At 44.5% G+C, this 24,415-nt stretch overlaps 2 protein-coding genes across 3 annotated transcripts in view; both read right to left on the bottom strand.

Annotated features, from left to right (window-relative positions):
• Window positions 1-18,063, bottom strand: part of pitpnb (phosphatidylinositol transfer protein, beta) — a 28,788-nt gene extending 10,725 nt beyond the window's left edge. For both annotated transcript variants that reach the window (XM_063211148.1, XM_063211149.1), the window contains exons 1-7: window positions 18,038-18,063; window positions 10,436-10,466; window positions 9,396-9,541; window positions 8,535-8,626; window positions 4,150-4,157; window positions 2,667-2,744; window positions 2,078-2,161 (exon numbers count right to left, since the gene is read on the bottom strand). In XM_063211148.1, the coding sequence (XP_063067218.1) occupies window positions 2,078-2,161; window positions 2,667-2,744; window positions 4,150-4,157; window positions 8,535-8,626; window positions 9,396-9,541; window positions 10,436-10,466; window positions 18,038-18,057 (459 nt within the window). In that variant the 5' untranslated portion in view covers window positions 18,058-18,063. The remainder of the gene's footprint in view (window positions 1-2,077; window positions 2,162-2,666; window positions 2,745-4,149; window positions 4,158-8,534; window positions 8,627-9,395; window positions 9,542-10,435; window positions 10,467-18,037) is intronic.
• A 360-nt stretch (window positions 18,064-18,423) lies between these two features.
• Window positions 18,424-24,415, bottom strand: part of ttc28 (tetratricopeptide repeat domain 28) — a 127,202-nt gene continuing 121,210 nt past the window's right edge. The window contains exons 27-29 of the mRNA XM_063209797.1: window positions 23,920-24,027; window positions 20,504-21,418; window positions 18,424-20,263 (exon numbers count right to left, since the gene is read on the bottom strand). Of these exons, the coding sequence (XP_063065867.1) occupies window positions 19,377-20,263; window positions 20,504-21,418; window positions 23,920-24,027 (1,910 nt within the window). The 3' untranslated portion in view covers window positions 18,424-19,376. The remainder of the gene's footprint in view (window positions 20,264-20,503; window positions 21,419-23,919; window positions 24,028-24,415) is intronic.

Below are 24,415 nucleotides of genomic sequence, written 5' to 3' on the forward strand. Positions count from 1 at the left end.
CTACTCTGGTTAAAAATATTCCTTTTGGTCAATTCCAGAGACTACGAAGAATTTGCAATAATGATCAGGAGTTCAGTGTTAAAAGCAAAGAAATGTATGGCCGTTTCAAAGAAAGGGGCTATCCCCAAAAAACATTGGATTTGTCTCTTAGTAGAGCAACTTCCTTAGAGCGTCAGTCGCTACTTAAAAGAAAGCCTATGGTTACAAATAAAGAGAGAGTTTACTTCTCCACATGTTACAGTACTCAGGCTGATGGAATACGAAGGATAATCAAAAGGAATTGGCACCTTTTTGAATGTGATGATCTATTAAGTGATGTGTTTCAAGATCCCCCAGTGTTCTCTTTCAAAAGAGCTCCTACACTGGGTGATAAGTTAGTACACAGTCACCTCCCTGCGAGACCACAAAATTACTTGGCTTCCAAAAATTCCAAAAACGGCACCTTTAAGTGTGGCCATTGTAGCATTTGTGATGTTGTGACAAAGGTTAAAACATTTACTCACCCTGTCACACAGCAAACCTACACAACAAAACATTTCATTAATTGCAAAACTGAGTATGTTGTTTACATTTTGAAATGCTCGCAGTGTGTTGCTTTCTATGTGGGGAGGACAAAACGCCGGCTTCAGGATAGACTTGCAGAGCATAGATATGCTGCTAAAGTTAAAAAATATGACTATGCCATGGTAAAACAGTCTAAGAAAATGCATAATGATAATCTTGCAACTTTTTTCTGTATTAGGTATTGATCAAGATGTTGAATCAGAAAGAGGGTCGCTGGATACATAGGCTTAATGCCATGCGTTTCCCTGGTCTTAATGACAATATAGATATGATATCTTTTCTTTGAACCATCGAGCTTTGTAATGTCTTTTTGTTTTTCTTTCCAGTAATGTGATACTCTTCATGTATTTAACAATTTTAAGACTGCCACTGGCATTTTTCTATTGTTGTGGTTGTTAGTATGTACCTTGCAGCTCTGCAGGAGCAGACTCCGCCTACATCACCTTGAGTCAATCAGCTGATTGATTAGTGTGTTTGAGACTCTTGTGTGCTACACTGCTTGATTCACCTTGTGCCCTGATGAAGGCCCTGTAGCGGCCGAAACATGTTGGCAGTGGCAGTATTTTTAATTATTTAAGTTCAAACATGAACTAGCCTTGTTAATAAAGCGGTTTTATCTTAGAAGAGTGCCTTGGCGTCCTGCCTTTTTTTGATATCAAATGAACATACTTGGTCCACGGCTTGAATCAAAGATCGATTCTTCGTCTGTCAGTTGTGTTGATATCCACAACAATCATACACTGTGACTAGCACTTTAAAAGCTATCCACTGTACACATAGCCAAGTGCACAGGTGAGGTAGAGGACTCAAGATCCTTGAGCCCAGCCAGCTTACCGGGGCCATGGCCAGTTACTCTACATAGTTTTTGAAACGTCTTAGCATACTGTCCCAAAAGTTATGCAACATCAGCAGACACATTACAACGCAATCAGTAACTTCACATTGACATGTACTTAAATTTCCTGTTAAAAAGGAACGATATGTAAGCTTTCAGTCAGACAGACTTGTGCACCCACAGTCCTAAAACGTCTGCATGGCTGACAGGGTGATCTTCACTTCACCCCTCTGAACCTAAAGTGTGTTCTACATTAAAGCTGAGATTAAACTCTGAAGCGCGCGCACGCGCGCACACGCGCACACGCGCACACACGCACACACACACACACACACACACACACACACGCTTCCTGCCCTCTAGAAAGAGGTACGGTACGGGAGCCTCCTCGACTCGCAAACAAGCTGCATCCACCAAGCAGTCAGGATGCTGAACTTGTTACCCACTCTCCCATCTCCGCCAGTCCAACAGGTGACACAGGAGAGGGGATAAGTCACAGCCAAGGGTCAAAGGTCACAGCAAAAGGGTCAGGGGTGATAACGTACAGGTGCTTAGTCAGGCTAGAAATAATAGGGTAGCGTGGTGTGAGTGTGTGTTAATTGGCTACTACTTGTCTTCAGGTGAGTAGCTATAATAATAGCAATGGGAGTAATGTGGTGGCTAACTTGGGAGTCTTACCGCTGCCTCCACCACTGATTTGTCTGCGATGTCGATAGGCACCACTTCAACAGTCTTCCAGGTCTCCTCGTCTAGCTGATGAACCTGTTGTGGAAATCACTATTGCATTACTTAGCCACAGACATACAGAACTTGCATGGACATGCACAGACACAATGCTCATCTACCACAATTACTTAAGGCCAACGCACACCGGTTCCAAGAACGAGTAGAGCAGAGCTCTGTCAACATTCGAATCTATTGTCCAAACAGCCTGCGCACCGCCACCGGTGTACGCTGACATCGGCTGTTGACGGCGGTTGAGTTCCTTTTTTCTGAGCTGCTCATTAGAATCCACCTGGCTGCTACAATGCTTGTTTGCTATATGAAGTGCACCGCTAGAGTACGGGAGCAACCGAAATTGTCGGATAGGACATCGCCATCGGAACCAGTCTGCAGTGGTCTTGGCTCTTACAGAGCATACAGTCCTCACGCTCACGCATATTTTTTTCCCTTACAAGAGCGCACACACGCACGGTACTTGCTCGCAAGCATACACTCCTAGTCTCTTATCTGACACCACTATACAGTACACACAGACGTTACTTACATTTTCGTCCTCTCCCAGGTTGTTGGCTTTGTGCCACGTCTCGATCTTGATCATGAAGTCGTCTTTCATGTATTCATTCTAGCAGGACGACAAGAGGATGACGAGATCACTTACAATAACCATAATAATTTTACTAATGCTATAATGACTAGAGATGGGGACTATCCGATCCGAACCAGCATCTGTATCATGTTCCGATATCTACTAAATTCAGGGATCGGATCGGGAATTTCCCATGATTATGATATGAAAATGATTATGAATGACCATGAGCCCTGTATAATGTTTATTTGACACTAGTACAGTTGCATAGATTTTTCTCAGTATGGAATTGAGCACCTTTAATCGCAACACTCTACCTGTGTAATATGCAGGGTTTCCTCTGAGTGGTTGAGGAGGGCTGAGCACGGTGCAGGCACGCAAGTAACACAATTTGAAAGTCAACTGTGCAGTAGGGGACACAACTTCGCTAATGATGTGGTGTCATATTATGCTTTGGTAACACTTTACATTAACTACCCCAAAAAAAGCTTTATAAACACTTTATAAATAATGAACTAATTACCGACAGAATGTTTACAAATGTTAATAAATGGCGAAGAAATACTATGTTAACACAACAGACACGGCACAGTGTTATGGGTCCTGGAAGTTTATCCTCCAAAGACCAGAAGGCATGAAACCACATAAAACACACACAGTAGAAGTTGATTCCCACTCCACTGTGCTGTCGTAGTTTGGTTCTTACTAATTTACAAACATTTGTAAATGCTTTGTTAAATGTTAATTATAATTAAATGTTAATAAAGTGTCTATTAAGCTTTTTTGGGTAGTTATTGTAAAGTGTTACCCTCCCTTTTCATGTTATAGTCTGGTTTGCCAGGCTAGGGTTGGGAAAACGCAGTAACCTCTAGTGCAATGACCTCCCCCCAATCCTAAATCTTTAAGCATTTTATTTCCAGAACAGTGGATATGTGCTGAGCCTTAATTATTCCTTTCAGAAATCAGTAAGAAAGCACACCACCATCACATACATGTACTCAAATACATTAGTTTTACCACATTACACATACCCTACATCAGTGTTTCTCAAAGTGGGGCGGAAGCCCCCCTAGGGGGGCGCGGAGGTATTGGAGGGGGGGCGCGTGAAGTCAGAAGGTTTTTCTTTTTTAATACTTTTCTACTTTGCCATTAAGTCAACATATTCACTTTACAATCACAATGTATTAATTAATTTATTCACTAAAATTTAGAGAACATCATAGGCCATATACGTGTATATTAGGCTCTTATATACTTTACGAAGGCCTATTTATTTGTATTTTCGTAACCATTTTGCTCGAGGGGGGCGCAGACAGACACCCTTCCTCTGAAGGGGGGAATGTCCCGAAAAGTTTGAGAAACACTGCCCTACATGAATAATTTTAGATTTACACACTACCACAAATACACAAACTTGCTACCACAAAACACCAATACTCACTGTGATAACTTCACATTTGGAGAGCATGGAAAACACAGAGAAAGACAGACAATTTATCAGTCTAGAGTCTAGTAGTTAAACAGAGTGTTTTTTCAGAGTGTTTTGTTTTACTTGGTGGAGCCCAGAAGGGTGAAAAAAACCCTTCTGGGCTCCACCAAGTAAAAAAACACACTGAAAAAACACTCTGTTTGAGTGGTCATTCTGTGTGCGAGTTACCCCTGCAAAGTTTATGTCTACTTGACCATCGTGCCAGAGCTAAAAGGACTTGTGTCAAGAGCGCAACTCATTTTTTGATGAACAATATCTCATTATAGACCTGGACTGGTAATCTGGCATACAGGCCATTTTGCTGTCGGCCGACAGTTCTCAGGGGACGATGCTGTTTTTTGAGACAGACCCACTATGTAGAAGAAGCTGTAAAAAAAATGCCATCGCCTTTTTTTCAGTCCTAGTGCAGTCCTGTGTCTTTGCACAGAGTTTGTGATTTAATGTTAGTGTTGAAAAGGGGCCATTTATCAAGTCATGTACAGTGAGTCCAATAAGTATTTGATCCCTTGCTGATTTTGTTGGTTTGCCTACTAACAAAGACATGATCAGTCAATAAATGTTATGATAATATGTATTCTAATATGGAGAGACAGAATATCAAAAAGAAAATCCAGAAATTAACTTAAGAGAATATATATTAATTTATTTCCATTTCATTGAGCAAAATAAGTATTTGATCCCCTGCCAACTGACTACAGTTCCGGGCCCAGAGACCAGATGGGCACTTCCGACCAACTTGTCATCTGAATGAAAGACACCTGTACATAGTAACATGCATAAAAGACACATTTAATCAGCAGAACCAGTCCATAGTATGAGTGAATCAGTCACACTCCAACCTCACCATCATGGGAAAGACCAACGAGCGGTCAAATGATATCAGGGACAAGATTTTAGACCTGAACAAAGATTAAATGGGCTGCAAAGCCACAAGAAAGAGGCTGGGTATTAATGACCCAGCTGTTGATGCATTTCTTCCAAAATGTGAGGAATACGAAATGACTATCCATCAGCCTGTCTGGGGTTCTATACAAAATTTGACCTTTTGTAGGGATTTGATAACCATGAGGACAGAAAGAAAGCACCCTAGACCTGTACGGGATGAACTAGGCAATGATATCAAAGCTACTGGGACCAAAATCACTGAGAAAACTACTGGTAGAACTTAATGCCACAGAGGGTTAAAATCCTGTAGTGCACACATGGTACCTCTACTTTAGAAGGAACCTGTACAGTCCCACCTGAGGTTTGCCAACAGACATCAGGCTGGTTTAGGATATGATAAGGAGGTGCTGTAGTCAGATGAAACCAAAATCAAGCTGTTTGGCATTAACACAATTCAATGTGTTTTGAGAAAGAGTACTGCTGTCTATGATCCCAAGAACACCCTTCTCACCATCATGCATGGAAGTGGTATCATTAAGTTATGGTTTGAGGGTGTTTGTCTGGCCAAGGCACAGGACAATTTCACATTGTCAACGAATGCATGGAGGAAGACATGTAATGTGCAATCCTGAGTGCAAACGTCCTTCCCTCCACCACTACACTGAAGGGTGGGCCATTTTTGGATCTCCCAACATGACAATAATACACAACTTACAGTCAAAGCAACGAAGGAGTGGCTCAAGAAGAAGCATATTAAAGTCGTGAAGTGGCCTAGACAGTCTCCAAATATTAACTCTACACTCGCCTCCAAAAGAGTGGTCGCCTATCCATCTGTTTGGAATAACAGCCAATAACCTGACTTTCAATTAATCACTTGGCTTCAGAAGTCACTCATATGAAAGCTACAACCCTCCCGAATGAAAATGTATGTACAAAAATAAATTTCATGCACCAACGAAAGATTGACCCTTTATTGAACACAGACAGGGCAGATTTTCACAAGACAAAAGTTTTGTCGCCTATCGAACATAATGTGAAAATGAGCAGATAAGTCACTTCAAAACACTTCAAATATGCAGATTGGGTGTCATACTTAATCACTGAATCACTCTCACCTCTCCAGAAAATCAACTTTGGCCTTAGGTGTATGTTTAGGGTCATTGTAATCATGGAAAGCAACACAATGAAAATCAATGGAGTTCAATGAGAGATGGTGACATATTCGCTATTCGTAGAGCAATGCATGTTTAACTAAATGATTTAATCAATGATAAAAGCCCTCAAACACCTGCAGCATGCATGCAGCTCCTCATAGGAGCTGTATCTGTACCATGGTTCAATGTATGCACCATTTCTCTTTTTTCATATTCTTCATCTCCAACACCATATAGTTTTGATGCTATCAGTTCTAAAATGGTTGATCTTGGGATCTTGACTTCAGAGTATGAGTCCCATTAGCCTTCATTTTTGTCAGAATTAGGCCTGACATACTCTTGGCTGGCTTTTTTGAGACAGGACAGTGGGAGAGACTTCTTTGGTGTTAAAGGTGAAGAATGTGGAAAATACATGGTGCCTAAAGTCAGACATGGGAGGGATACAGCTCTTATGTGGAGCTGCATGCATGCTGCTGGTGTATGAGTGCTTTTATCATTGATTACATCATGAAGTTACAAATGTACTGCTCTACGAATAGGGAATATGTCACCATCTCTCATTGAACTCCATTGATTTTCATTGCGTTGCTTTCCATGATTACGATGACTCTAAACATACACCTAAGGCCAAAGTTGATTTTCTGGAGAGGTGTGAGTGAATCAGTGACTAAGTATGACACCCGATCTGCGTATTTGAAGTGTTTTGAAGTGACTTATCTGCTCATTTTCACATTATGTTCGATAGGCGACAAAACTTTTGTCTTGTCAAAATCTGCCCTGTCTGTGTTCATTAAAGGGTCAATCTTTCTTTGGTGCATGAAATTTATTTTTGTACATTCATTTTCATTCGAGAGGGTTGTAGCTTTCATATGAGTGACTTCTGAAGCCAAGTGATTAATTGAAAGTCAGGTTATTAGCTGTTATTCCAAACAGATGGGTAGGCGACAACTCTTTTGGAGGCGAGTGTATAGTAATTCTATGGTGAGAACCGAACCTCCCATTTGCCAAGCTACAGCCACAAACTATTAATGTTTTGGAGATGCTCTGCAAAGAAAAATGGGCAAAAATATTTTCTACTATATGCACAAACATTGTCATCAACTCAAAGAAGCATCTGACCACAATGCTAGACAACTAGGGCTTTGCCACAAAGCATTTTATCTTCTTAAGCTAGAGGGGTCAAATACTTATTAGCCTAAATTAAATACAAATAAATTAAAATATATTATTTTCAGTTACTTTCTGGAATTTCTTTTTGATATTCTGTATCTCCATGTTTGAATACATATTATCATAAATTTATAGACTGCTCATGTCTTTATTAGTGGGCAAACGGGCAAAATCAGCAAGGGATCAAATACATATCGGACTCGCTGTAAATTTTTTCCCATGGACCTTTGCAACCTGTGCACATCAATGGCAGCCCTAACTGGGCGAATACACCGGCAGCGACGACAAGATTAAGCAACATAGAATCGCTGGACTGTTCAGCCAGAACAATACGAGCAACAGAGGCGACAGAGTATGTCCTTTAACCCATTGTGTCCTAAGCCCTTTTTGGGAAAGGGTGCCCTCTTCCTATTAAATCCTAAATATCTCAGCCTACGAAGCACATACAAACATGAAATGAGCTACATTTAAAAGCCAAGACCCTCCCCTTGCATTGTAATGTGTTCATTCGGCTCTAACATACCCACATAGTTAATAAAACAGCTAAAATATCAAAATCCTGAAAAACCCGTATACGTGTCTCGAGGACACAATGGGTTAAGAACAGAACGCAAGCATTCCGGTTATCCCATTGGCTGTGTCGGTTGTCAACGAAACGCTTCATAGCTCATTTGCATAATATTCACTCAAGTCCAACTACAAACTGTTGCTCAAATCGCCCGCATTGTTTTTGTCTCTTCTGTCGGCAGCGACTCAATACAAAGTCAATTACTTCCGTCGCTGGAATCGCTCAAATGGCATCTGGTCTATTCGTACCTCAGCACAACGAAGACCAAGTGCCCATCATGTGTTCCCACTTAATTTTATTGAAAATATTTTTAATGCAGGATCCTACTTGTGGTCTTATTACACTTCATATAAGCCAAATATATTGTAAATTCACATAACTCACAGCTAGCTTTCATAAGACCAGCTACCAGGCTTCACTTTTGATTGCTGCTGGCTGGGCCAACAAGGTAGAAAAGAAAAGATTACCATTGGCTGTGTTTCAGAAGGAAAAGGGGAGAGAGAGAGAGAGAGAGAGAGAGAGAGAGAGAGAGAGAGAGATAGATAGATTGGAGCTCTTACCAGTTCTGCAGAAGGGATAGGCATTCCAAGCTTTCTCGTGGAAGACCAAGGCCCCCTCTGGTGCGATCATCTTCACGAATCCTGGCACTTTACTGAACACCCACACAAACACACACAGACATGACATGGCACATTAGAGCATGAAGCGTAATGGATTAATCATTTTAAAGTCAAAGGACAGAGAATGCTCTCTACTAGTCCTCTGTAGGCCAGGATGAGAGGGTGGTGGTTCAGGCCAGCCTTCCTAAGCATCCTTACAAAGTACAGCCTTGGCTGGGTTTTTTTCATTTTAGATGTAGTGTTCAAAGTCCAGCTCACTTGTGTGTCTGAAAACAACCCCTTCACACCCCGACATGACCCATACACATTGGTGTGCATCTGTGTGTGTGTGTGTACGTACAGCTGTATCACACTAGATTATGAGTGTGTGTGTGCACGTGTGTTGCCTCTTTTTTTTATACTTTATTGCAAGTTTATTCAACCAAAACATAATTTTCTTCTGTTCACTTTCGTTTCAACTTGCAGTCATTTTCTCTTTTTTTGTTCATAGAATAGTGTTACCTCTTGTGTGTGTGTGTGTGTGTGTGTGTGTGTGTGTGTGTGTGTGTGTGTGTGTGTGTGTGTGTGTGTGTGTGTGTGTTACCTCTTGAGGTGGTAGATCTTGTGTGTGTGTGTGTGTGTGTGTGTGTGTTACCTCTTGAGGTGGTAGATCTTGTGTGTGTGTGTGTGTGTGCGTGTGTGCGTGTGCGTGTGCGTGTGCGTGTGCGTGTGCGTGTGTGTGTGTGTGTGTGTGTGTGTGTGTGCGTGTGCGTGTGCGTGTGTGTGTGTGTGTGTGTGTGTGTGTGTGTGTATGTGTGTTACCTCTTGAGGTGGTAGATCTTGTGTGTGTACTGTCCCTTCTCGTCCTCCTTCTCGTAGGGCTCGTTGGTGAGCACCTCGATGCCCTCTCCTCCGCCCGTCTCATTCTTACTCGCCTCCGCCACGGAGAACAGCTGGCCTATTTGGTACTAAACACACACACACACACACACACACACACACACACACACACACACACACACACACACACACACACACACACACACACACACACACACACACACACACACACACACACACACACACACACACACACACACACACACACACACACACACACACACCATTAGACTGGCCTCCGCCACAGAGAACAGCTGGCCTATTTGGTACTTAAAACACACAAAACATGCACCCAGCATTAGACGGAGGAAACCGTTTCATGAATACACACAACAAAAACGTCCCATCGAGTACAGCTGACCTATTTTGGTACTAAACACGCACAGAACATGCAAACGCACGCACACACGCGCACATGCGCGCACACGCGCGCACACACGCACACGCGCGCACACACACAATTACATGGAGGAAGCTGTTTCATCAACACACACAGAGTACACCTGGCCAATCCGGGTACTGCAAACAGACACATGTAATTAATTTCCCCCCGGGATCAATAAAGTTACTCTACCCTACTCAAGTCACATACTGTTTCATCATCAACACAGACAACAAACACATCCCTCTCTACTAACATTGCACATGTTGAGACAGCATTGGATGGCTACAAAAGAGAAAGAGCCGGTTCCTTCTTCGAAAGACACAAAGACACCAATACACTTACAGCTAACACACACCATCATCATCATTCAGAACAAAATAAACACTCCTACACACAACATCCATTCCACACGCAGTCAGAAACATAGGCTAGGCTACACAACAAATATGAACCAGCCTCCCACACTGTGCAGATGGATACATTCTTATATCGGACATATTTGGACAATCACAAACATACGTACACACACACACACACACACACACTTTCCACACAACACCTTTTTTCTGCCTCTTACCTCTTCAACTGAGCATGGCACTACCACACGGCTAGAGAGAGAGAGAGAGAGAGAGAGAGAGAGAGAGAGAGAGAGAGAGAGAGAGAGAGAGAAAGAGAAAGAGAGAGAGAGAGAGAGAGAGAGAGAGAGAGAGAGAGAGAGAGAGAGAGAGAGAGAGAAAGAGAGAGAGAGAAAGAGAGCGAGGGAGAGAGAATTTGCACAAAATTAGGAATGAGAACATCAGTTATGGAACAACGTTGGTGCACTGGTACAGTCAACAATGTCTTGCAAGTACTATTTTTTATTTAAGAATAAACAATTTACACAGATACTTGACCAAATGTCTTGATAATATGACACTGCCATTGAAATTTAAATGCCCATGCACCTCCTGAGACAAAATGTTTTAGAGAGTGATCGCTGCACCACTTAACAGGAGGTTGCTGTAAATGCCATTGCATAATTATTGTTACATGAACAAAATACGCTGCAGAGCAAAAAAAGAAAAGAAAAAAAAGTCGCCACCTTGATTTGCTGCTGTTGGTCATGTCATGTGACAATTCTATGTTCAGCAACAGAATGTCCACAAAGAATCAGGACAGCTGACTACCTGAATACAAGTTTACTGATGACTAACCAGGTTAATATCAGAACAATGCCACAGCGAATGTGGGCCACAATTAAAGGTGGTCCAACGAAATGTTAGTGTTTTTTCAGTGGTAACTTGTTCAGGGTGTCTACAGGTTTGACCAAGTCAAAATTAAGACATTTTAAGACTTTTCAATACCATTTTCCAAATAAAATTAAGACCAACTCACGGCGTTTACAGGTTTTAGCAAGTCAAAATTAAGACATTTTAAGACTTTTCAATACCATTTTCCAAATGAAATTAGGACCAACTCGCAAGATCATACACAGGTTCAAATGAAGCACAAAAACCAATTGGTTATTTACATTAATGTAGCCATTTGAAAACACAAAACTATACACAATGAAACTTTACACTAAATAAAATTCAATAATGCTCAATTCAATTACACTACATGGCTACAACTCCCGATTTCCGTCGCGAAGTTCATCACATGGCTGACATAATTATTCCTCCCTAAATTAAGCTCCACAAATTTTAAGACATTTGGGGAGAAACTTTAAGACAAAATAAGACTTTTCAAGGCCTTATTTGGCGAAAATGAAATTTAAGACTTTTTAAGACTTTTTAAGGACCCGCGGCCACCCTGTTGTTTTGACCATATTGTGTGTAGTAAATGAAATATGGCAACTGAAAGTGGAGTGTAAGGAATTATTAGCGTGGCTACTTTTCTGGACCTATTTTGTGTTGTAGTGCATACAATATTGTGGCAAGTGAGAGAGTGGAGAGTTTACAGTTTCCACTTTATGCTTCCCCATTAGGTGCATTACTGAGTCAAAGAAAGCTGCACATGAACTGGTTTAAATAAGCCCAGGAGAATTGGTACCCCAGTTTGACAATGGCACCCCAGATGGACAGCTGTGGAAACGTATAACTTACCGGTACTCGTTTTGTAAAACGAAAAGTGATTTGTAAGATTTTGTACTGGTGGCGGTTGCCATATTGGATTTTTTTCATCTGAGGCACATTAGACATTTTTGAGCCAAGCCTACAGCATTTAGATTACGGTAAGCACCGTTCAATACCCCTAAAACGGTGCAGGCCTGTAACGGTACACCAGGGGTGGGGAACTTATGTCTCTAGGGCTGTTTGCGGCCCTTGAAGCCATTTTATCCGGACCCCAATATGATTTCAATGTTATGCATCTTCACATGAAATATAACACATTTTGTAAAGGAATCTTTGGAAATTACATTTACATTACAATATTCAGGGGACCTAGAGAAGGTGGGGTCTGTTTTAAGGTGATTTCCTTCAATGACAATAACAATAAACTCTTGATTGATTGATTGATTGATTGATTGATTGATTGAATATAGGCCTACAGTGCAGGGGGAAATCCTGGTTTGTGTTCATAGTACAGCTCTCGGGGGACTTTTACGGCCCTTGGAGGAATTTGAAGTGGCCCCTCGAATGAAAAAGGTTCCCCACCCCTGCGGTACACTGTATTGTATTTGTACCGTACCGAATCGGTACGGCACAGTGCTGTGTCGAACGGTACAGTCACGTTACTCTGTTTAAGCTTATGTTTTTATATGCTGCCACTACATGCTGTGGCTCTTTGATATGCGCAACGCTGACAGACACACTGATGAAATCTCTCCGACCCAAAGTAGCAGTTTCCACTAGCAAACGCCATGTAACTAATAAACCCACTTGACAGCGTCTGTGGTACCATATTAATAATAATTAGAAATGAATGTACAGGCAACGAATATGCATTTTAGAGAATTCAATGAAAACAATTATTTATGAATGATTCATACAATAGTGGCAGTAGCTGTAGTTGTGCCACCCTCACCTTTGCTCCAAAAAATGTCAATGACCCAAGTAACTAAATCAAGTAGGTAGCAGGCTTCAATCAGGTTGATAACTTTTAAGGGTGCTGTCCCAAATGAATACTTAGAATCAAAGAAAAAGCGCACCTTGCATCAATTTTTTTCTTTTTTCTTTATTTTTTGTGCACAGACGCGTTTCGGCGTGTGCCTTCCTCAGTGTGCAACAAAATTGATGCAAGGTGCGCCCCCCTTTTCCAATGACCCAAGTAACAACAATATTATTGCATCCTGTAACTGTCCTCCCTCAATAGCCAGCTGCTCCTCACCAGAACCAGACAGAAATGAATACAAAAGGGAATGTTTTACTGGGCCACAAGGTAAAACAATGCTATTCAACTTCAATGCCAGGAGGGTTGAATAGAAACACCACTGGGTTTTTCACGCGTCACCTAAAATAAGAGCCTGTTTTACATATCTGGATATTTGTGTAAAAGCATCCATTTGGGCCTTTTGTTTGTTAAAAAGAGTTTGACATGGAGATTGGATAAAAAAATGTATAGTTTTTAAAAATATCCGATACATGAAATCAAGGCCAAAGGCCACACAGAACATTCCATTGAACTACATTAAGCTTACATTTTAGTCAGTCACTCACTGGACCACAGGAACTTTTGAACACACCACATCTGGGCTGCGGGCTGCTAGTTGAATTTGCCTAAAGTAAGAGGAACTGGTCACAGAAAAGCTTCTGATAAACGTGCTATAATGACCTGCTAGAGCTCTTCTGTGGAAAGCGGAGAGCACTGGCCCCAAAACCACCACCTCCTGTGCGCTCTGCTGAGCATGAGCCGTCTTGCCAACTTCCCAGCTTGACCCTTCACCCACCTGGCACCAAATGACGGCGAACTCAAACTAAAACCACCCGAGCTGGTCATCTCTGAGACAAGTCGTAACTTGAATAAAGTCTGTTACATAATCAGTATGCTGCCTTACCCAATTTTTGTTAATGGTGCCATTTTGGGCCTTTTTATCATACAAATCTGCAACCCACGATACGACCCACAACGGTGAGAGATCACTGAGCAATACATCCTTACTTCACTTCTCATGTAGCCTACCTACCAACTAGGGCTGTAACGATACACTCACCTCATGATTCGGTTCGTATCACGATTTTTGACCTACGGTTCGATACACCCCACGATTTCCCATTTGCCAAAATTATAGGAGTAAAAACTATGGTAGGTATAGATAGAATATGTTACACGAGGCCACTAATGATGGTTTAATGAAGTTTGAAAGGCGTATCACGATACAGCATTGTGACTCTGTGTATCACGATTTCTCGGTTCAATACAATATCGTTACAGCCCTACTACCAACCCATTTAGGAAAGACCCCTTTCTGTTCGAATCGGAACAGCCTAGTTCTAATGTCAGGCACTCTCATAGAAATAAGCAATATTAACACAAGCCGGCAATGTTCATGAGCTGCTTTGAAATTGCAACCATTATCGTATCCAGTGCAGTAGGGTCAAAGACGTCTTTGTAATTCCGTGTTACGGACACCTTCCGCCGACTGTAACAGCAAAAAAACATGATTTTTAAATTGTTTCAAGTGAATGGATGACAGCCGAGGTTTCCACGAATTCCCTGTAACAATAAATAAATAAATAAAAAGAGTCATGTTTTTTACAGTTACAGTCAGCAGAAGGCATCCGTTACACTGAATGACAATGCCATTTTGCACGTCTTTGACCCAGTAGTCATTGCTGAGAAGTCTTTTGCATACGTTTACAATATTCATATCACTGTACGCTGCTGGAGTTGAAGTCGGGGTACCTCAATCTAGCCCCAGGTCGCAACTTGGACATCCCTCTTTAACAGCTGTTCAAAACCATTTCAGCTAGTTCAAGATCTGTAAAAATCTTAGTTCCAACCACAAATGTTGTGTATGTCATTACTCTATATGGGACTTAAAATAGTCTTTCTGTTGTTCAATATTGATGTGCAACCGGTCCAGCGGAGACTGGAATCTTGAATTCAAAATGGCCCATACGAGTTCCCAAAGGTTCAGCCTGCATTTCATCACCTTTTAGTCACATTCCATTTGTCATCTTAACAATGTGACATTTCTTTCTATCCGAAAGCCTTTCAAAAAACAGACGAGAGTGACGACTGCATCAGCAGCATGCAGCAACACCTGTGTTGCACCAATGCTAGTGTTTCCCAATGCTAGTGTTTCCCAAAGAACATTTGGTGTTCAAGGTACAGGGGGGTAAAACGGTGTCAGAGGGGTCAAAGACGTCCAAAAAGGAATTGTCATTCAGTGTAATGGATACCTTCTGCTGAATGTAAAAAACACGACTCTCTTTATGTATTTATTTTTCCAGTGAATTCATGAAAGCCTCGGCTGTCATCCATTCACTTGAAACGATTTAAAAGTCTTGTTATTTTACAGTTACAGACAGCAGAAGGTATCCGTTACACTGAATGACAATTCCTTTTTGGACGTCTTTGACCCAGAGACATGCCACGCAATTCAAATTTTAGTGGAAAGAGTAGAGGTCTGCATACTGTAGCTCCGCTTTGAAGGTTTATTCAGGTCATTCAATGTTTTCAACCCAAGAAGACCTCATCAGAAGACCTCATCAGAAGACCCTGTTGGGTCAAAAGGTCGTATGACCTGAGTAAACCTTCAACGCGGAGCTATGTGTGCATCCCAATATGTGACCTTGCCTCCTCCACTTGCCTCCTCCACTTGCTTCTCGTCATGATGACATCACTGACAACAGCATTATATTTCAATATCTTGCAAAAGCTCAATTGTAAAGTATTTTTCTCATTTGCAATTGGGATGGTGAATGAAAAACAGTCCCTCAAAAGTTGTTGTGGCGAGGCTGACAGCTGGGAAACTTTATCGTTTTCTCCACGGAGGAGGGGCCAGGAGGCGGGACGAGGAGACAAGCACAAGTGGAGGAGGCAAGGACACATATTGGGATGCACCCTATGTGTGCGGACTTCTACTCTTTCCATTGTCAGATGTGCCCTTATCCTGCACCTGACCTCAGTGAGGTGTAGGGATGTAACGATACACTCAACTCACGATTCGGTTTTTATCACAATCTTTGACCTACGGTTCCATACAACCCAATATTTCCCAGTTGCCAACAGTATAAAGTAAAATTATGAATAAAAGCTATGATAGTTTGTAGGTTGAATAGGTTACAAGAGGCTACTAATAATTTGAAAAAGTTTAAATATAATAATGATGATGATTTGAAGCTTGAAAGCACTGTCACTTCATGTCATGTGATTGTTTTCTTGACTGATGGGTAACAAAACTTTGAAAGGGCGTATCAAGATACTGCCTCCTTGTTTGACGATACAGTATCGTGACTGTGTATCACAATTTCTCGGTTCGATACAATATCGTTACAGCCCTAGTGAGGTGGGATGTGCATACTCTTATGAAGATGCAATTCACTTTTACTTTGAAAGTGTAAGCTCAATGAGCTTCGTAGGCAACCAGTGGATGAACCAAAACAGGCACAGTAGCTGTCAGATGGACACCGGAGTGGTGACTAGGGGAGCCGACAGGTGGGACAAAAGGGTAATTTGTCCTGGGCCCAAGTAGAGAGGGGGCCCAAAATTGGGTTTGTATTGGATATGAGGGCCCTTTCAGATGACTGTCCTGGGCCTAGCAAAAGCTGTCAGCGGCCCTGGTGGTGACAAACAGGGGTGTGTGCATGTGGCTTTACCCTGACATGGGAACCTTTTCCAGAGACAAAGGGTCAAGACTTCTGTGAAGTGTAGTGTGCTCTAGTAGACCAATGACGCTAACCCAACTCTGCCTGGCAACCTCGCTAAGACAGGTGCACAAGAAAACCAACATGTGCACACACCTCACAGCCCCATATGGCGGTCATCCACATCCGGAAGACAAATTCAGTTAACATATTTACATGGTGATGTCAAGACGTTCCACTTGAGTAAGATGTGTGCTCATTCATGGACATCTGGGTCACTCCACAGAGAATTGGATGCGTTTTAAAGTATCCATTCGATACATGACAGAAGCTCCGCCTACGCAAACTACCTATATTAGTCAAGCAAGTTCTTCTTTTAGTGGTGCGGTGCTTGATTCGTGTCAGTCGAGGGTAAACCGCCGGTGACACAGTCCGGAAAGCGCACTTGCCGAGCACTGCACGGCTAAATATAACCAGCAGCTAACGGGAGCGGAGTGCTTGTAATTAGCTTAAGCGTTTATCGTGGTTGAACATCACACACACTACCATGCCTGCAACGTTACAAGTAGTTCTGCCACTCATGCGCTAAAAAAATATTGAGGCTCCCGACTGAACGACTCATTGATTGTTCCATAATTTCGTGTCAACATCAGAAATGTGCAGAAGCCGATGTTAACCATCAAATAATGCATTCATTCGCACAACTTCACACATTAATCCCTGTCCCCTTTTGAGAGAACGTTAGTTCCTATGAGACATGGATTAAGTTGACAGAGCAAACCTAAAGCGTTTATGCAACTGCAAGGTGAACTTATCTCCTTTTGACAGCCGTTAGACGCATTTTTGTTTGACTTCAAAATAACGGTTCCCCTGTTGGTGTCACTTGCAAATAAATAATTCACTACTTGGAGAGACTTAATCAGCTCAAGAGTTATCCTAGCTTGGTAAACTCAGCCTCAGACCAATGCACACCTTTGGTCGCATAAAGCCAATGTTGCACTCCAACACTATGAGATACTGCAATATAGTGGCGCAATGGCTTGCACTGTGACATTTCGCCAAATGGCAGCAGTATTTGGTCAATAGCACTGTTCCCGCATCTATTCGACAGATGGGCAGTCGTTAATCTTGCTTGCACAGTAGCAGAAGCTTAGCCATCCAGGCATACACTGCGAGTGATACCGCTGACGTTAGCTGTAGCACGGGATGCTGTCTGCCAATGCACCACCAGTAATGTTAGCAGCTAAGCTAACTAGCAGTGGTCGTAAGTCTGGGCCTGACAAGCCGGTGTCTCTTGCCTCGTAGCCCGTCCAAGTTCACGTCTTAACACGCGAACCAAGACAACCAAGTACTATCCTCCTGTAAGTCACGGGTTTCGGCACACATACACAACTTTACAAACAGTTGCACTAGCCAACAAAAACAATATTTGGAGTACTTGAACTTACTATTCCTTGATGAGCACCATCTTCCACTCGCCTGGCTGCGGCTGCGCGCAGGTGCTGACGTCATGTCAATTATCAACAACAGAGCGTTTCCGTCCTGCTCTCTGATTGGTTTATCTGATCCATCAAGCAGGTTACATAATAACTCTCAACTCATTCATTTATTTCCATTTCATAATGAAAATCGTGTCACATTGTTTACTGCGTTCACCAATGCAGACTAGAGATAGATCACACACCATTGTAGTGTACTATATGGGTGCAAGCAAGGTAAAGTGAGTGAGTGCAATCATGCAATGTGAATGCAATGTATGAGTAGCTGTCAATATTAAAAAACATATTTTGGAACACAATAATTCAATAAGATCATTTTATTAGGAATTTACCGTGATATGTCTTTTATTGGGAGACCACACTTGTAAAATTTGTTTGGTAAAAAGACAGTGCTGACGGGTATTTGGACCACATCCTCTCAGGTCCAGTAGCCCAGTCTACGCACTGTAGTCATCATGAGTACCTTTTCACCAATACAGAGGAAAAAATAATAATATCCACATATTTTGATCTTCAGGTCTTTGTGCATGGCTTGCTTCATTATTAACTTACAAAAAAAGTATAACACTGATTGCAAAAAAACTGTAAATTTAATTTACAAAAACAGTCATTACAATTACAATCTAATATAATAAACATCAATAACAGTAATTATATTAAAATAATAATAACAACAATACAAAATGAAACAAAAAAAAGGGTCAAACATGGCTGCACTGCCCGACGGTGACAGTGGGCATAGACATATACGCAGATCTACGGCATGTCTATTACATATAGACATACACATACATCTATGTCTATGTCCATGGGTGTCTCTGTACAACTCGTGCCTGCCTGCCTGGCTGCCCGGCTGGCTGGCTTAATCCCCTCCCCTCCCGTCGTGCTGCTTTAGGCAGGGTTGCCCACCGCAGGCTGTGCGTGGGAGTGCCGGAGGCTGGCTGTGTGTGTGTGCAGGGCAGGGCAGGACAGGCAGGCAGGTGGCAGAGCAGCCAAGTTTGGAAAGGCTTTCGTCCTCATATGGCCTTTTAGTATGGCTCGGATGGATCTGGCCCGAACGGAAGCCTTAGCTGGGCCAGATGTAGTTTTATTTGTTCATTTTTTTAGGGAGATATCGATTAGTCTGCTCCCAGTCAGTCTCCTCCCTGCTGACACCCTGTTGTTATAACTCTCGCTAGTTCAGGAGTTACTTGGTTAACACGGAGGGCAGGCAGGGATATTCCCGTGAGTTCAATGCCTCTAAAAAATGAGTGGTGATGATGGTGGTGGGGGCGACTGTTTGACTGTCTCAGCATTTTGAGGAGGGGAAGAATCGTCCGGGCGACAGGAACTTGTATCCGTTCCCAGAAGGCAGTCTGACGTTCTGAGGGCCGGGGCTACCACCACCACTGGGGGGCTTGTCTTTCTGAGGGCGGAGCTTGCCATTGGAGGAGGAAGAGGAGGAAGTGGAAGTGGCGGAGGAAGAGGACTTTTTGTTTTTAGTTTTGGTGTCCTGCTGTTGCTGCTGCTGCTGCTGCTGCTGCTGCTGTGTTTGATTGGTTGACGGATGGCGGGGAGAGAGGTGCAGCAGCCCCAGCACGTCTCTCTGAACAGGACTGATCTTCACCCCTCCTCCTCCTCCTCCTCTCCCTCCTCTGAGCACCCGAACGGGGCCCCCCATAGGGTGCGGCGGCAGAGGCTGCGAGGCGTTGGCCCAGAACGTCTTCAGATTGTGGATGGCCTGCACCTTCTCGTCGATGGCCGCCAGTCGCAGGCGATCCAGCGGCGCGTCCCCGGGGCTGGAGCGCGAGGAGCCGGACGAGTACGAGAGGGCGGGGGACGGGGCGGAGCCTCCGGGCGACTGGTGGCCCGAGCTGGGCGACACGTTGCTTGGCGAGCGGGAGGAGATGTGTCCACTGTACGGCGAGCTGGGGTACTTGAGCTTGAAGCTGGGCGTGCCGCCGCCACTGGGCGTGCCGCTGTGGGTGGCGCTGCTGCTGCTGAGGGAGGGCGAGGGCTGGCCGTCCTTCAGGGAGTCGGCCGGGCTGTTGTAGCCGGAGCTGGCCTTCTGCAGCGAGGAGCTGCGCGACGGCGGCTTGGGACGCGGGTGGCCCTGGCTCGGCGACGGGCCTCCGGACGTTGGGCTCCCCCTGCTTGTCGGTCGGCTGAACGCGCTGGTTTCGGCCGAGCGGAAACCTAGTAGAGTAGAGTAGTAGAGTATTTTTGTTAATCCTGATGGAAATCAAGGTGTCTGACAGTTTACATAAATACAAAATATACTATATACTATACTATACTAAACATATAATAATATACTATAATATCAAATATACTATACTATAATAATATAATAATATATATATATATATATACTATAATACTATAGGATCTAATACACATTATTGCACATTGCAGTAAACATATAGCTAACACAACCTGACACGGCCGTGTGCTGAACCGGGTGCTGCATATCTAGGCTAGACGGCGTCGTTCCTCCTCCGGAACCTCCGGATCCTGATCCGGGTGTTCCGGTGCTCCTCTGCAGCGTCTCCACGGCGATGAGGTGGCTCTGGGTCTCCTCCAGGATCTTCTGCGCCAGCTCCTGGGGGTCCAGGGGCCGCGGCGGCCGCTCCTGCTCCTGCGAGCGCACCGTGCTGTCCGTCTCCGTGCTGGACTGGTCGGATGACTCCGTGCCCGTGTCTGAGCTGCTGGGCTTCTTGGGGGGGCTGGGAGCTTTGTGGCCAGCAGCAGGGGCAGGGGCAGCAGCAGGGGCAGGGGCAGGTGCAGGGGGTGCCTTGATAGGGGACGTAGGCGTGCTGACGCTGCCCCTGGACGACACGCCTGGTGTCCGGCCGCCCCTCAGACCACCACCACCACCACCACCACCACCGCACCCTCCCACACCTGCGGTGCGCATGCCAGTCCGGTGCCCGGCGGGCCGGGGGAGGGTGCCGCGCTGCGCCAGGGACAACGGCTCGCTGCTGATGATGCTGAAGCCCTCGTACTCCTCCTGGGTGGCGGTGGCGGCCGTGGGAGACGAGCGGCTTCGCGTCATGCCACCACCCGCGACCGTTGACGACGGGTGATGATGACGGGCGGGGGAGGAGAAGTGCGACCCCCCCGCCGACGCCAACCCCCCGGCGCTGCCGCCGACGGTGTCTGGTCGAGACAGGAAGCTCAGGGAGGAGGCCACGGAGCTGAGCGAGTAGAGGGAGATGGCGTCCGACGCCAGCGTGTCAGGGCAGGCGGGCGAGGAGAAGGGCAGCGGCGGGCACACTGACTGGGACGACGCCAGCGACTCCAGAGAGGACGAGCTGTCCAGGCTGAGACGCTTAGGGAGCTCTGCTGAATCTGGAGGAGAGGAGAGGAGGAGAGGAGAGAGGAGAGGAGAGGAGAGGAGAGGAGAGGAGAGGAGAGGAGAAGAGAGGAGAGGAGAGAAGAGGAGGAGGAGAGGAGAGGAGGAGAGGAGAGGAGAGAGGAGAGAAGAGGAGAGGAGAGGAGAGAGGAGAGGAGAGGAGAGGAGGAGAGAGGAGAGGGAGATGAGGAGAGGAGAGGAGAGGAGAGGAGAGAAGAAGAGAGAGGAGGAGAGAGGAGAGGAGAGGGGAGGAGGAGAAGAGGAGGAGGGAGAGGAGAGGGGAGGAGGAGGAGGAGGAGGAGGAGAAGAGGAGAGGAGAGAGGAGAGAGGAGAGGAGGGGAGATGAGGAGGAGAGAGAAGGAGAGGAGAGGAGAGGAGAGGAGAGAGGAGAGGAGAGGAGAAGAGAGGAGAGGAGGAGAGAGGAGAGAGGAGAGGAGAGAGGAGAGGAGGAGAGAGGAGAGGAGGAGAGAGGAGAGGAGAGGGGAGGAGAGGAGAAGAGAGAGGAGGAGGGGAGAGGAGAGGAGCACACTATTTTAATAGTTTTAAAGTAATATTTCCGACCCATTGAAGCAATCCCTTCCTTTTTTCATCTTACAGTAAATGGTTACTTTTAAAGCTCCCGTCTTGTGTTGGAAAATAACATATTACAGCAAAGGCAATATAAGGACGATCAGTCTCTTTTAATCTTCTTTAAAATACTATTATCTTTTCTTAAATACCATTTCCGACCCAGTGAAGCGATCTCTTCTCTTTTTTCATCTTAGAGTTCAATGAGGGCTTTTGGAGCAACCATACTGTGTCAGGAAATATATTAAAGGCAATATTAGGAAGATTTGTGAGTGTGGTCAGCCATAATTAGAGGGTGAAAAGTACCAAATCTGCTGCCGAAGCAGCATGAAGTGGTACTGCCTGACCTCAGCAAGAATGATGACATTAATATTTGGGCTTTTATGATGATTAGTATTATCGTGTGTGTGTGTGTGTGTGTGTGTGTGTGTGTGTGTGTGTGTGTGTGTGTGTGTGTGTACTTGTGTATATACATATTCTTGCATGTGTGTGTTTGTGTGTGCGTACTTGTATATGAATACTTGTGTGTGTGATTCAGAGCATGGCAACCCGACCGAAGCCCGACGGGCCGGGTCGGAACCCGACGGGCCGGGCCGGACTCGGACAAAAAAAATAGAATATCTGTCGGACTCGGGTCGGACTCGAGCTTGAAGCAAACAGATATTGTGAAAAGTGTAAGCAACCAGAGGAAACGTTTCAGTTCACGCAAACGGCAGTTTTGTGATTAAAAAATAAGTAATTGAATATGCATAAATGAAAATGTTGGTAGGCTACTCGTGCGAGTGATTATTATTGGCTGTATGCACGCGCCAGTTACCAGTGGCAACATGGACGCTCACTCCCAGTCAGCCGAGCAGGAATGCCGAGTCAACTTGCTTTCTTAATAAGCGCCAAATACAGTTGTCAGTGAACGCGTGGTCTTTTGTTGTAGGCCTAGTGTAGGCCATGTTTTAGCATGCCTTCGGTGCTGTCTTAAATGTTGAACATAAAATGACGAAGTTTGTCACTGCATTGCTCGCCAAGGATTACATTTCCAGCAAGGGGTAGCAAGGAGCATAATATGGATTAAAGAAGACGCACACGCTACGTGGAGTTGCCTAAGGTAGGGGCGAAGAGGTTTCCTGTTACTACTTTGTCCGCTGTGACATTTCATGTCCTTCACGTAGGTTCTTAATTCTTTTTTTTTTTTTTTTTACTGTAGCCTACAGTTGTAACTATGCGCGTGCAACCTTTCCTGATTTTATATTGACCGCATGGACATAAGGGGAAATGACATTCTCTTGGAGGGCCGAACAGGCTACTGTTCTTCGGGGTGAACTTATAGCCCATCCTTCTTAACGACAAGGAGTGGCATCTTCACCGGCTCGCGGGGATTTATAACAGTAACGTAACAAATGCGTCCATAGCCGCGCTGACTGCATCCAAACCGTATTCGTTAGTTTTCGCCTTTCTTATCCTCTCACGCCCCTCCCATGCATTTGATCACCGCACCCAACATCTCTGGTCTAACCGAAAGAAACATAAGGTGCGCTGTCACATGTATGCGTGTGTTTATACTTACTATGCGTGCGTAACTAAATTAGGCTACTGCAAATTGCCTCATCCTAGTTGCCTATCCTGGCTATTTATCACATGCTATTTTGAGTATGAAGGAGGCCACATAGAAAATATTGCTTGCGCACAGGTTCTGTTGTTATTACAGTGGTCTCGGGCTTTGGACGGGTTCGGACACAAACATTTTAATTAGTCTCGGGCTCGGGTCGGGGTTGATCACTTTTCTGTCGGCTGAGGGCCGGGCTCGGACAGAAAAAAACGGCCCGAGCCACGCTCTAGTATGGGTGTGTGTGAGTGTGGGTGTGTGTGTGTGTGTGTGTGTGTGTGTGTGTGTATGTGTGTGTGTGTGTGTATGGTGCAGTATATTGTGTTATACCAAACAGGGCCAGGAGGGACTGCAGGGCGAAGTGCATGATGCGTCGACTGGCTTGCTTTCCCGTCTTCAACACAACCTCCTCCTGCCCCACCTCACACAGGTCGAAGCCTGGACACCCGCACGCACGCACGCACGCACGCACACACGCACACAAACACACACACAGAAAGATGAGACATTGCACAACAAACTACACTCTACAAAAGCAAATTATAACATACTTTTGATTACCAGATAGCTTGACCTCAAAAGATGGTGAAAGTATATTATTACAGATTATTCCTCTTGCTCTCTCTCTCTCTCTCTCTCTCTCTCTCTCTCTCTCTCTCTCTCTCTCTCTCTCTCTCTCTCTCTCTCTCTCTCTCTCTCTCTCTCTCTCTCTATGTGTTTTTGCATGTCCTAGGCTATGCTGCTATCACGTCCAGTGTAATCTCTTTTAGGACTATTGCTGTATTTGTGTGTGTGTGTGCATGTGCTTGCATATGTGTATGTGCAT

The sequence above is a fragment of the Engraulis encrasicolus genome, chromosome 11 (genome assembly GCF_034702125.1).
Source record: "Engraulis encrasicolus isolate BLACKSEA-1 chromosome 11, IST_EnEncr_1.0, whole genome shotgun sequence".
Taxonomy (NCBI): domain Eukaryota; kingdom Metazoa; phylum Chordata; class Actinopteri; order Clupeiformes; family Engraulidae; genus Engraulis; species Engraulis encrasicolus.